This window comes from Panthera leo, chromosome C1 (genome assembly GCF_018350215.1).
Source record: "Panthera leo isolate Ple1 chromosome C1, P.leo_Ple1_pat1.1, whole genome shotgun sequence".
Classification (NCBI taxonomy): Eukaryota; Metazoa; Chordata; class Mammalia; order Carnivora; family Felidae; genus Panthera; species Panthera leo.
The window spans coordinates 77791653-77805852 of record NC_056686.1 but is presented as its reverse complement, the minus strand read 5'-3'; the positions used below and the strand labels follow the sequence as shown (position 1 = coordinate 77805852).

Genomic DNA, 14200 nt, shown 5'->3' with positions numbered 1-14200 from the left:
CCTGAGCTGAAATCAAGAGTTGGATGCTCAGCTGACTGAGCCACCCAGGTGCCCCTTTACAATGAGAAATTTTCTTGAATAATTTACAGCTGACTCTTGAACTATGCAGGGATTAGTGGCGCCATCCCCCTGCGTTAGTCAAAAAGCCAGGTATAACTTTTGACTCCATAATGCCTCCTAGTGACCAGAAGCCTTACTGATAACATAAACAGTTGATTAACATATAGTTTGTATGTTACATTATATACTATATGCGTGCAATAAACTAAGCTAGAGAAAAGAAAATGTTATTTAAAAATTCATAGGAAAAAAAATCATAAGGAAAGTACATTTACAGAACTATATGCCAGAAAAAATCCACTGTAAGTGGACCTGCACATTTCAAATTCCTTGTGTTGAAAAGTCAACTGTAATCTTCATTCAGTTTATGTAACAATATTATTTGTTTGATTCTAGAGGAAAAAGAGTTTAGCTATGCTTCAGCTGTATATTAACAAGTTGGATTCACAAGGCAAATATACGTTATTTAGGTATGTATCAAGAACGGTTGTCAAGAATGGTTGTAGTTGATTAAAAACCAAATTAATACCATTTAATTATTCCAGGCTACAGTATTTCAATATGTTTTACATGTAATCTACTGTACTTGGAAACCATATTATAATAAATTCTCTTATCCCTATGGGTAGAGAAGGGTTAGTTAAATATTATGGACTCATATGAATAATAGTATTTCAGCTCAACTAATTGAAATAGTCTAAAATTAAAATAGACTAGAGAGAGATTAGAGATTGATAAGTCTCCTGATGGAACTTTACACGTCAGTAATCTCCATTATTCACTGTTGAAATTAATTGCTCTGAAGTTATAACTTGGATAGGCTATTCACTTTTAAGTTAAAAGTAGAGATTATTAATAGTGCTGTTTGAAAAGGAAAAGATTCTAGCAACTCTCTGAGTTAAAGAGCAGCTGTAAAGGGCCAAATAGCAAATACAGGCTTTATGCATCACTCAGTCTCTGTTGCAACTATTCAGCTTTGCCTTTGTAGTGGAGGTGAATATATTCCAATAAAACAAAACAGGCAACAGGTTGGATTTGGCCTGCAGACCTTAGTCTGTTGACATGCCTGGTAGTAAAAATGAGTTAAACACCGATTTGGGCAATGTCAAAATGCTAGTAAGTCTTCTTTTGGAATTGGCCAACACTAGCATTCTTAATCCCATCTTTACTTCTATCAATAAGACTTAGACCAGGTTTATGAAATTTTAATTTGATGCTTATGTCTTAATACCAGTTTTCCTGTTCTGATTTCTTGTCCCTACCAAGAAATCCCCCTTTCTTAAGCTAGTCATACTGTTTCCTTTTTTTGCAATTAAGTTAGTCTAACACAACTAGTCTACCTTCACAGGGAATAATTTTGGGAGATTTTAGGTTATTAGTGCCCATTTTTGCCATGTCAAATCACTGCAACTATATTCACAAAAGATTCATATTTGATTTAATAGAAATTTCTTGTTGGAAAGATCCAGTGAAAATAGAATTTGCCAGTTAGAGCAATAACCACAACAAGTAATTTGGCAATTGGTTGATCACCTTGCTAATTGTCTTCACAGATTTTTGTATTTTTAGAAATAACACATGGTCCATTTGAATTTGTAAAATTTTCAGCATTGTTTAAGTATAATAGAGTCCAGGATAAATTCAAATGTATTGTAATTTTGCTTTCAAGGTGCTTATTGAATACAAGTAACCATTCAGGTGTGGAGGCTTTCATTATTCAAAATATCAAAAATCAAATTGATGTGTCATTAAAGGTAAGAGCATAGCTCAGGTGTTGATTATCTTTTTTACTTTGTGAGATATATATATTCATTTGTGGAATACACTAATGTATATCTAGTATTAGGGTATATTTCACCATTTCTACTATTTCTTTTTTAAAAACATGAATTTTGAAATTTTATTAACTATACATTTAAATTGTATTCATTCTTTGAGCTAAGAATATGATTTTGTTTTGCTCTGTACTTCTGAAATATCAATGGAAACTTAAGTCTAATCTGTTTATGAATAGTCAGTAATTTCATACTGAAAACAAAGAGTGCATCAATGTTTTCAAACTGGCAGTTTGTTCCCATTGTCTAGAAATAGTGTGAATGAATGAAAATTTAAGTTTAGAAACATATTTTAAATGTGTAATGTTTATTTTTGTAGTATGAGGGTACTAGAAAAACACGTGAATTTACCAACTATTACTTAAAATCTTTCCTAATTTTTCTTTTGCTTTTCAGAAAACACATGACAACAAATGGTTTACAGGACCACAGCTGATTTCACTTCTAGATTTGGTACTCTTTCTCCCAGAGGGTGCTGAAACAGATTTACTTCAAAATTCAGATAGGTAAGGTTGACCATTACTAAGGTTCACATAGTAAATTAAAAAAAATGTGAAACCCCTGCTTAGCAAACCTAAACAAATAAGGTGTATTTTCCTGTTATGAGTTATGGTTAATTCATAAAATTACATAAAGATTTTCATATTTTAGTAATTAGATGCTATGTAAAAACAAAATTAATAACTCCTCTTTCCAAAAGCATGACCAACAGTATGATTTTATACCTATGATGTACCCTGCATTCCATTGTACAGCTCATAAGGATTTGCAACTAACTCTAAGCATTGGTGACTGAAAACTAAGAATTTCAGTATAACTTACATAAAAGACTTACATGTTTGGGTTATATTGTTTTGTTTTCTAGGACATCATTTTTTTATTAAAACAATATTTTTAATGTTTATTTATTTTTGAGAGATAGAGCGTGAATGGGGAAGGGACAGAGAGAGGGAGACACAGAATCTAAAGCAGGCTCCAGGCTCTGAGCTGTCAGCACAGAACCCAACAGGGGGCTCGAACCCACAAACTGTGAGATCATGACCTGAACCGAAGTTGGACGCTTAACTGACTGAGCCACCCAGGTGCCCCAAGGATATCATTTTTTTTATATAGAGAACATGTAATTTCACTTTTAGTCTACACAGTGGATGATAAGTGGTTGTAAGCATTTATAAAGGAATCTTAAAATTCAGGATGCAAGAGATGATACTCTCAAGTATTAAAAGATAACAATGCTCCCTTATAATTTTCACAGTTGTATTTTGTGAACTTGAAGAACAAGAATGATAATTACTACTACAAAAGATGTGTTAAAGGGAATAGTTTCTAATGGCAAATATAATTGTAAAAATATACCCAAGGTTTTAACTTATTTTATTCATTGAAATTGCTGATTATATAATACTGTATTGTAAATAACAAGTTATGTGTTTTTAATTAACAGGATAATGGCTTCATTAAATTTATTGAGATATTTGGTTATCAAAGATAATGAAAAAGACAATCAAGTAAGTGAAATTTTTAAAAATTAAACTGAGTATATTCAAAATGCACAAGCCAATATTTAATATCTTACCCAGCTACAAAGGCTGGGAGACGTGTCAGTAAGAATTCTGAAACATGAAGTGAATTCTTAGGAGCTCTTACTACTTCACATCCAGCTTCCCTTTCAATTTCTCTTTTTTAACCCTTGCCATCTTGCTGTAAGCATTGCTTAGCCCTGTCAGGTAGGTAAGTTGCAAGTCGTAAGTTAACTAAACTTTTGGAGCCCAGCATATATTTGGGTGTCTTGTTCAGTTGCCTCCACCTCTAGTTCATGATTGTAAGTCTAAGATGTCTAAAATAAAATCATCTGATAATTTGATATCCTCTAATTGAAGCATTTTCAGCACTAAAATCTGTTAATAGCACCTTTTGGATAATGTGTGGGAAGTGTTTTGTTTTGTTTTTTTTCTTTAAATAGTGCATCATTAGAGGTATTCAATGAAGACAAAACTATTTGAGGAAGATTTGTCATACAGTAAAATTAGATTTGCTTTTTATCTTCCCCTCTCTTTCTACCTATTCTAATAGTTGTTTTCCCACAATGTGTCATCTCTATTTAAATTGTAACTACCTAAATTACATGTGTTGTTAATCTGGTTTTAGTTTTGTTTTTTTTAAGAAAGTAATAAAAGAAATGAAAGTAATTGGTTTTTATGTAAGGATGCAAGAGAGTTTTAAAGAAAATTTAAGTCAGTCATGATTTGGAATGAGAAGTTTGTAAGTAGCAATTTCCTTTCCTCTTGACTGAATTTAGTAGATGCAGGGTTTTGACCTGTTTATCCCTCTTCAGCCAGAAAGAGTTACTTGCTATTATTGACTAGTGCTTATTCTCTACAGTGTGCTTATTTTTCCCCTACATCTTGCAGTGAAGTTTTCCAAACATACAACCAAAGTGAAATATAATTTTACAATATCACACCGACTTACCACCAAGATGCTACCATTAACATTTTACTCTACTTTTATCATGTCTCCATCTCTCTACCATCTATTCACCAGTCTATTTTTTATGCACTTCATAGTAAACTGTATGCAGAGAGCATACTTGCCCGTACATATTTCAGCATATATTTCAATAGAGTTAAATATCTGTCTGTAGTTTTTCTTTGAGATAACATTTACATAAAATGAAATGCACAAATTTTAAGCGAATATCTCTGAGTTGTAACAAACGGATAGGATTAATCCAAGTCTTTTTTTAATTTTTTTTTATTTTTTTTTTATTTGAGAGAGAAAGCGAGAGCAGAGGACAGGGGCAGAGGGAGAGCAAGAGAATCTTAAGCAGGCTTCATACTCATTGCAGAACCTGATGGGCTCAGTCCCACAACCCTGGAATCATGACCTGAGCTGAAATCAAGAGACACTCAACCGAGCCACCCAGGCACCCCTTATCCAAATCTTTATCAAATGTAAAACACTTGTCATCAGAAGTTTGCTGTGTCCTTTTCTGCCTTTTTTTTTTTTTTTTTATAGCTTTTCAAAGATAATATAGGCTTAGGAAGGATCTTTAACTTGCAGAAGGGCCCATACCTAGTAAGTGGTAGAGACAGCCATGACCCCAGGCAATGGCCAGAACCTTTGAATCACAGTATATCCTGATTCCTAAAGGAGCTTGTGGTAAAAACAGAAAAGCTAACAAGTGATATTCAGCAGCATTGGAGGCCCTGAGGCTTCAGGAGGGTGTCCTTAGGGTATGGTATAAGTTTTTACTTTTTTAGTGATCATGAAAGGCCACACCTAGAGATGACCTAATTTGACTGTCAGGGAGAAATAATATCTTCTTGATTACGAGTGTTAGATTTATTAGGTATGGAACACTGTACTGCAGGGACAGCAGATGGGCCTCTGCCTAGAGAGGGAAAACAGAGCAGTTTAGCATTGTGCAATATCTGCTATTATGCCCATAGATAATGCCTTTTATTTGGCTTGACCATTAAATGGTGAAGAAAAGGATACAACCAGTTTACAAGATTGCTTTATTATTTACTGGTTTAAAAAAATTTCTTGGGATTCAAATATCCCAAAGTATTGCCATGCAAGTTACCATAAGAATTATTATACCAAAGAGATTAGCAAAAAAACTCAGTCCAAGATGGGCAACCTGTTATCTTTGAGGCAGGTTAAGAGCCTGTTTGTTCATCATAGAAGTATTTCTCCCAAGTGCAGTTATAATAGGTCATGTATATACATGACAGGTAAATCTGTGTGCTATGGCTGATCAAAAAATGACAGCTTCTGAGTTTTTATACGTTTTGATTAAGGAAGAATCAAAATGATACCCTAGTGAGGCTGAATTATGGGTAGTTTTATTCAAAAAGACTCCTACCAGTACCTGTTTTTGATCAGTTAAGCATGCTGAGAGGGTAACTAGCCAGATGAAAAGCTGAAAAGCAGTCAGAAAGGTATACAGGGATATTAAGAGGATCATTCAAATACAAAACAAAGTGATTCATAATTGAATAATCATCCATTTCTTTTCCTGCTCTTCTGGATTGCTGTCAGCTGACTTATTCTTTTCATATGTCATTCCCCTCTTCACCCTATTTCATTTCTCTTTATCTCTTCGTAAGTTTTAGGCACCTTCTCCCATACTTCAGATTCAACAAAACTTTTCTTGAACCTCCATCTCTTCTTTTTTTTTAAGTGTATTTATTTTTTTTCAATATATGAAATTTATTGTCAAATTGGTTTCCATACAACACCCAGTGCTCATCCCAAAAGGTGCCCTCCTCAGTACCCATCACCCACCCTCCCCTCCCTCCCACCCCCCATCAACCCTCAGTTTGTTCTCAGTTTTTAAGTTGAACCTCCATCTCAACTGGCAAAACCAGCTTATTGATTTTGAGAGAGAAAGAATGCACAAGCGGAAGTGGGGAAGGGTCAGAGAGAGAGGGAGAGAGAATCCCAAGCAGCTCCCGCACTGTCAGCGCAGAGTCTGATGTGGGGCTCAATCTCACGACCATGAGATCATGACCTGAGGCAAAATCAAGAGTCACATGCTTACCTGACTGAGCCACCCAGGCACCTCCAACCTAGTTTTTATTAACGATATGTTAAATGTTAGTTGTTTTAAATTACAATAATTTATTCTAATACACAGTCCATAATAATTTTATCCCTCACCGTCTGTCCTATCTACTCATATCCTTTTCCATCTGCCTGCTTGTCCATTCTTTGTCCTAAATAATTTGTGCTTATAATATGTACAATGAAAACAAGGTCAAAGGAAACAATGTGAGATTGTAAAGGCTACAAGAATTGGGAATTTTTAAAAATTGAATTGTATAATATAGGCATATATGCTTTTCATTTAGGAAAATAACTGTATCTGGCATATATACACATACATATAATCCTGTGTAATCCATATTTTGGGTTTTCATTTATTGAAACATATCCCTTGTGTATTATTTGCTGAGCAAGAGGACTTCAGGTGACACACATTCCTTATTATTACAGTATTAATATTAGAAACAGTAGAAGTTCTACAATACTACTTCATAAATAAGTATCGTATGCTTTGTAATTAAGAATAAACAATACTTCATAAATAAGAATCATATTCAAATAAGGAGAAAGGGGAAAACTGGGTGTTATTTGTTTCCTTCCTTTATTTCTTCAGTGTCATGGCTGATTATTCCTGACAGGTCCCTGTCTGTTCTGGCAATAAATTGCATTATGTGTCAGAACTGCCTAGTCTTCCTTTTGTGAGATAGACTCCAGTGGATTTTGAAATATATAGGTAAGCTTTACAACTGAAAGAATTTAACTACATTAAGTGAGTCTACTTGGGTAAAAATTAAAAACAAGCATTTGTTGGGTGCCTGGGTGGTTCAGTCTGTTAAGTGTCCGACTTCAGCTCAGGTCATCACCTCATGGTTTGTGAGTTTGAGCCCCACGCTGGGCTCTGTACTGACAGCTCAGAGCCTGGAGCCTGCTTCAGATTCTGTCTCCCTCTCTCTTCCCCCTCCCCTGCTCATGCTGTCTGTATCTCTCAAAAATGAATATATGTTAAAAAAAATTTTAGGAAAAAAAGCAAGCATTTGTGAGAACATCACATCTTTATCCTTATTGTAACTATTTAAAATTCTTAAGTTACTTTTTCTAGACATTGAAGATAAAAGAAATCTTAAAATGATTTTCTTTGTGGTATTTTTTTTAAAGACCTAGTAACCTTAATTTTAAGAGAGAGAATATTCTTATTTCCACAACTTCTTCACTCCTACATGCTTCTAAAATTACAGTTCATCATATGAAAGATTTGTAGAATTAGCTGGACAGAATGCCCAACAGATTTGCTGTAGCCTAATTTTGCCACATGTTTTTATTGCCTTATTACGAGTTTTATGATAACGTGTTGTATGTTAAAATAAATTGCCATTAAAAACAACTAAAGTCTTAATAAAGACCTCCTAGATTTTCACTGTCCAATATAGTAGGTAGTAGCCACATATGACTATTTAAAATTAGGATTAAAAAACATTTTCAATTAAAAATTTACTTCCTCATTGGCATTGGATAGGGCTATTTTATTTTTTTAGAGAGAGAGGACATGAACCCGGGTGGGGGAGAGAGAGAGGGAAAGAGAATCATAAGCAAGCTCCATGCTTCGTGCAGAGCTTGATGCAGGGCTCAATCCCACCACCCTGGGATCATGCCCTGAGCTGAAATCAAGAGTCAGATGCTCAGTCAACCAAGTCACCCAGGTGCCCCTGGATGGGATCATTGTATCTTTTTTTTTTTTTAACATTTATTTATTTTTTGAGAGAGACACAGAGAGAGAACGTGAATGGGGGGGAGGCAGAGAGAAGAGGGGAGTCACAGATTCCAAACCAGGCTCCAGGCTCTGAGCTGTCAGCACAGAGCTCAATGCGGGGCTCTAACTCACAAACCTGAGAGATTTGTGACCTGAGCCCAAGTAAGATGCCTAAGCGACTGAGCTATGAAGGTGCCCCTTGGATCATTGTATCTTTTTTTTTTTTTAATTTTTTTTGGTGTGTTTATTTATTGATTTAGAGAGAGACAGTGAGAGAGAGCATGAGTGGGGGAGGGGCAAAGAGAGGGAGACAGAATCTGAAGCAGGCTCCAGGCTCTGAGCTGTCCACACAGAGCCCAATGCAAGGCTCAAACTAAAGAACCACGAGATCATGACATGAGCCGAAGTCAGACGCTTAGCCAACTGAGGCACCCAGGCACCCCGGATCATTATATCTTAACATATGGTCCTAATCAAAATCATCTGGGTATTCTTTTATGCGCATAAATGCAAATTCCTGGGTTCAGCCCCAAATCTACTCAAAGTCTTCGAGTAAAGCACAGAAATCTACATTTTTAACTAGCACATTGACATTTAAGAACTTCTATATAACTATGAATAAAATCTATTTTATGACATATTTGTATACATGATAAAAGATACTATTTGGAACTGAATAACCAAAACTTGAATACAAAATAGGCTTTCAAGTGATCCACTTTTAGTTAAGGATAATTGGGTTCCTAAGTTTCCCTTTTTCACCTATTTTCCTTTGTAAAGAGCCCCTGGAAACTTTTAATAAAATTAATGAATTTTCTCTCTCTTCTTCTACCTCCTCTTGTTCTCTCCTGTCTCCTTTCTCTTCCCCATGACCCACCCCTCCCCTCTCATTTCCCTTTCTTCCTTTCTAATAAAATTAAGACTTTGTGACTCCCCTCCTTTGAGTAATATAAGAGGAAATGCTCTTGGAATAAAAACTTCTAATATGGATGACAGAATAACCCTAAGCTGTCCTAGGCAGGTAAAATTTCTATCTACATGGATCACCAGAAAGTTCATTAACAGCTTTGTGTTAGAAATGTTTCCATTAATAGAGAAGGGAAAGAATCCTTTAGAACTAGATCTGTGACAAGGCTATCAATTGAAAGATCATGAGTTGAAGGAATATATAAGGTAGTCATTGTAGGGATGGTTTTTACAGGAAAAGAAGTGTCTCATCATATGGATTATTCTCAAATAATTTTCTCACGGATAAAACTTGTATGTTACACATCTCAAAGTCAGGAGCTGTCCAGATGGTGTAGGAATGAGTGTAGTATCCAAAGTACATTTTTGTTTTGATTGGTATTTTATTTTGATTGGTATTCACATAAAATAACTAAATGTATGCATGAATGTGTTATTAAATAGTAAACTATCTTGGAAGGCAAGGATCAGATTTTATTTTTGTTTCTTGAGCTCTTAACATGTGTTTAATAATAGTGGGCAATCAAAAAATGTTGAACCAAATAACTAATTCTTTCATTAATTCTTCTGAACAGACTGGATTATGGACAGAACTTGGAAAGATTGAGAATAATTTCTTAAAGCCACTCCATACAGGACTTAATATGTCAAAAGCACATTATGAAGCAGAAATTAAAAATAGCCAAGAAAATAGCCAAGGTTGGTAACGTGTATTTCATTTTTAGTTAGGTCTAAAAATTAGTCAAATTTTAGAACTGTTATGTATATTCAAAATAAAGAACTCTCTAATATCATAGTTGTTTATTTTATAACAAACAAGGAACCATGACAGTTAAGTCATTTCATTTATAATTAAAATGATTTTTAACATATCTGTAAAGCCAGTTGAAATTGAAATTGGGTTAACAAAGATTTAAAACAAATTGAAGTATATTCTGGTTTAAAACCAGATTAAGATCAAATTCTGATTAAGAATCTAACTGTATTACAAGTATTTCTGTTTGTATATTTCACTAACTTTGGTATGGCTCTGTCCATCCCCCCACCTGTCCTCACCGCCAACCTCACTCTCAAGTAAATCTGTATAAATTACAAAAAAGAATCTCAGATTCAGAATTACTTTTTAAAGTCGGCAATTCTACTATAATGATCTTCTCTTTTCTATATATCTGTGGGGATATTTCTTAAAGGCATTACTAGAAATTTCTTTTCAGTGTAACAGATATATAATAATGAAAGTAGGTTATAAATTGATTATTGAAATCTGAGAGATTTTTAATGGTTAAATTTTTTTCTTCCCTTAACAGATGTCCAGAAATCTAAAGATCTTTGTTCTGTAACTGTAGGTGGAGAAGAGATCCCTAATATGCCACCTGAAATGCAGCTTAAGGTATATCTGAAATTTTCCTAAGCTACATCCAGCTGAGGACTTTCTACTTTCTTTTTTTGCTTTAACAGCAACATTAATATAACACTAACTTTCCTTGGCATTGCAGGTTCTACATTCAGCTCTTTTCACATTTGATTTGATTGAAAGTGTTCTGGCTCGAGTAGAAGAACTCATTGAAATAAAAACAAAGTCTACCCCTGAAGAAAATATTGGGATAAAATGAACCTCCATTTCCCAAAATAAAAACAAGTAAAATACTGTATTTTCCATTATGATTATTTAATATCTTTATAAAAACTTTTCTGTAAAATACTAGAAAAATAAATGTAACCTTTCTCAGTTATTGGTTTCTGTGATGACACATTATGGATCAGTAGTATTCTTTGGTTTTAAAAAGATAATCTATCTAGATGGTAATGATGCCCATATATGTATTCTAAATCCTACTACTGAAAATCCAGTACAAACTAATAATTTTATGTTATAATTTCATAAAATGTAGTTGAATTGCCTTTATGCATTCATACAGTTGTAGTGAGTTTATAAATACATTGATACACTTTATGTTCCAGTTAGATGCTATGACACATTTTAGAACTCCTAGTGTTGGGGCACCTGGGTGGCTCAGTCGGTTAAGTGTCTGACTTCGGCTCAGGTCATGATCTCACAGCTTGTGAGTTCAAGCCCTGCGTCGGGCTCTGTGCTGACAGCTCAGAGCCTGGAGCTTGCTTTGGATTCTGTGTCTCTCTATCTCTGCCCTTTCCCCAGCTCACACTCTGTCTCTCTCTCTCAAAAATAAATAAACATAAAAAAAAAAAAAATAGAACTCCTAGTGTCAAATAAGATATCACACCACTCTAAAAGTGTACACAGAAGTTTTCAGTTGGGCCAATTGGCTGCTTCTCTTAATTTCCCTTCCTTTCCTTGCCTCAGGAGGAGTCTTAGGGGGCAGAGTTCCATCACCACCTCTCTAGCAGTAGTTACAACATGAAAGCATCTGCAAAGATTAATTTTAGAAAATACTGGCAGCCTTTGTGGAAAAGCTAAAAAGTGTATGTGACTTTCCTTTTAGTCTAAGGGGCTAGTTAAAAAATGCTGTGTTTTTATTTTGTAGTAAATACTTATCCATCCAACTTAATTTGTATCATTAAAAAACTGCATCTGACTTTTTAAATATATGTATGTACCAGTGTTTTCTAAACATTATTAAAGGAATTACTCAACAAAACTGAAAATAAAATCATTTTTGGTCATATCCATTTTATTTAAAATTTTTAAAAATCTTTAAAGTAAATATATATTTTAACATTATAATTTAAGTGGTCTAATTATTTTAATATTCTCCCAAAAGGACATTTGTAATTGATACTCTAGTTTGGGTTAAATGAATCACTACTCAGTTTTAACTTTTGAAGTGTTTTCCAAACAGGACTTTGCTCAATGATGTAAGCCTCAGTTGTTACCATTCTATAGCAGATGTTATCTATGTATGGTTTGGAGGCCATCTGTAAGAAGTTATAAACATGCAACATTATTTACAGAAATAAATTATTTTTACAGGGTCATATAAAAATATAAACTTTCACTTATTCAACAAATATCAAATCACCTTCTGTGCTAAATACTATGTGTGAGTTAAGTCAGTAAAAGAAAAATACCTGAGCTCTGTCTTTAAGGAATTTCAAACAAGTCAAAAGAATACTTTAAGAATTGCTTTAATGAAGATCTGTTCCAAGTATAAGAGTAAGAAACACCTAACTCTGCCTAGGGCACACTTCACAGAGGACAAGCATGAAAAGAAAATGGTAACTTGTGAAGTGAAGATCATTCTATAAAATAAAATGTTTGTACTTTGAGGCACCTGCGTGGCTCAGTTGGTTAAGTGTCCAACTCTTGATTTCAGCTCAGGTCATGATCTCCCTGGGGCTCTGAGCTGACAGTGTGGACCCTCCTTGGGATTCTCTCTCCCTCTCTCTCTCTCTGTCTCTCTGCCCCTCCCCTGCTCATGCGCACACGTGCTCTCAAAATAAATAAGTAAACTTTAAAAAAGAATGCACTTTGACAGTTCTTGACTACAACCTGATCAATAATTATATTTTAGAACTTAAAGGAAGATTTAAGTAACCAGTAGGACCAACACAATGTATATATGCCAAATGCTCTTTTGGCCTAAAGTTAGTCATTGTGGTAATGACTACCAGAAGTAAATTGAGAAGACTTGAGAGGCTGAGTTCAGGCTTCCAAGAGTTGCATGCTGAAAGAGCAACTTCTCTGAGGGGAACAGAAACAGTATTTGTCAATCCTGCTCAAGAGAGTGTGCATTTTGAAGTCAAGAACCTTAAAATCTATGAGTTTTTATGTATGTGTCATTTTCCTCAGGTGACTCACCTTAGCTATAGTGCACATAAGATTAATAACATCTACTGTGTTGTGTACTGGAAGTATCCGTAAGTTACTACCCAGGAATCTGAAAAATAATTCATAAGTTAAATACATTATATAACGTATATAGACATCTGTTAAGTAAACAGAAAGGAGAGAGAAAGCTCTTGTCATTTATTTATGCCCTGCCCTATTCCACAGAGGATATGATAAACTTTATAGCCAGGATTGAACAGACTGAAATGTTCACTTTTGTTTTGGTCTTGCAGGAGAATCTCAGAAATCAGCATGAACTCTGAAACTTGTTACCCTCATTCTTGGAATACCCATTAGGCCTGCATTTTGTTAACTGTGACAAGTTAATATTATAACATTTATTTTTTGGCAAAACACAATTCACCTGTTTAAAAGGATTAAGAACGAAAGTGAGCATATTGTAATTTAAGAAAAGTCTATAGTACTATTCATCCATACCTCTGCTGAATCCTGAACATCAGTTTCCATTCCTCAGGCCCATGGAAGGCAGCAGACAGAACCAAAAAGCTATTTTGGTGAATATTAGTAAACTTCTCAATTTTGGCTAGAAATATTTCTTCAGCTGATGTAAAGCATTCTTTAGCATCCATCAATAAAAATGCAACTCCTAGGAAAGGTGAACAAAATATAAAACATCACTTTGTCATAATAATAAAATATTTTGTAAACTCCACAAAATCAACAAAAATTCATATAGCTGGTTAAGTGTACAGGACCTAAACCCATAAGGAACAGAAGTTACTATAACAAAATTCTTAAACTACAAAATGATTTTGGTAATTCTTTGAAGTGCTCTATATAAAAGGATGGCTTATTCTAAATAAGAGGAAAAATGTTTTTGGTCATCATTTTCTGATGATGGCACTGTATACATAGTAATGCCTAATTTTAGTGAAAAGTTTTTTTGTGTGTTATAATGATTTTTTTTAAAGCTGAAAATCAAAGGAAGATAAGCCTTCAATTGTTTCTTGAAGAAACCTTTGTAGAGAATATTAACTATTACATACATTAATATACTCGATAAGCAGTTACCTAGGATTTTTGAAAAAGTATCAGGCCTGTAAGAATAGTCCTGAAAGGAAATTTGATCTAATTATAGCACTTTAAATGATGAGGAGTAGACAATCTGAGGAAAGTGATTATATACTAATTGAGTGAAGTTGGGCAATTTATATAAACCTCTTTGAACCTAAGTTCCCCCATCTGTAAGATGGCAATAATAATTGTTCA

The 14200-nt window shown here is 34.2% G+C and overlaps 2 protein-coding genes across 6 annotated transcripts in view; one reads left to right on the top strand and one right to left on the bottom strand.

Annotated features, from left to right (window-relative positions):
• The window catches only part of GLMN (glomulin, FKBP associated protein), a 34905-nt gene extending 23686 nt beyond the window's left edge, over window positions 1-11219 (top strand). Inside the window, exons 13-19 of the mRNA XM_042952816.1 lie at window positions 457-530; window positions 1730-1814; window positions 2292-2401; window positions 3340-3403; window positions 9738-9861; window positions 10470-10552; window positions 10659-11219. Of these exons, the coding sequence (XP_042808750.1) occupies window positions 457-530; window positions 1730-1814; window positions 2292-2401; window positions 3340-3403; window positions 9738-9861; window positions 10470-10552; window positions 10659-10775 (657 nt within the window). The 3' untranslated portion in view covers window positions 10776-11219. The remainder of the gene's footprint in view (window positions 1-456; window positions 531-1729; window positions 1815-2291; window positions 2402-3339; window positions 3404-9737; window positions 9862-10469; window positions 10553-10658) is intronic.
• Window positions 11220-11877: 658 nt separating this feature from the next.
• The window catches only part of CC1H1orf146 (chromosome C1 C1orf146 homolog), a 56537-nt gene continuing 54214 nt past the window's right edge, over window positions 11878-14200 (bottom strand). For all 5 annotated transcript variants that reach the window (XM_042952809.1, XM_042952810.1, XM_042952811.1 and 2 more), the window contains exons 4-6: window positions 13409-13577; window positions 12941-13019; window positions 11878-12057 (exon numbers count right to left, since the gene is read on the bottom strand). In XM_042952809.1, coding sequence (XP_042808743.1) covers window positions 11923-12057; window positions 12941-13019; window positions 13409-13577 — 383 coding nt within the window. In that variant the 3' untranslated portion in view covers window positions 11878-11922. The remainder of the gene's footprint in view (window positions 12058-12940; window positions 13020-13408; window positions 13578-14200) is intronic.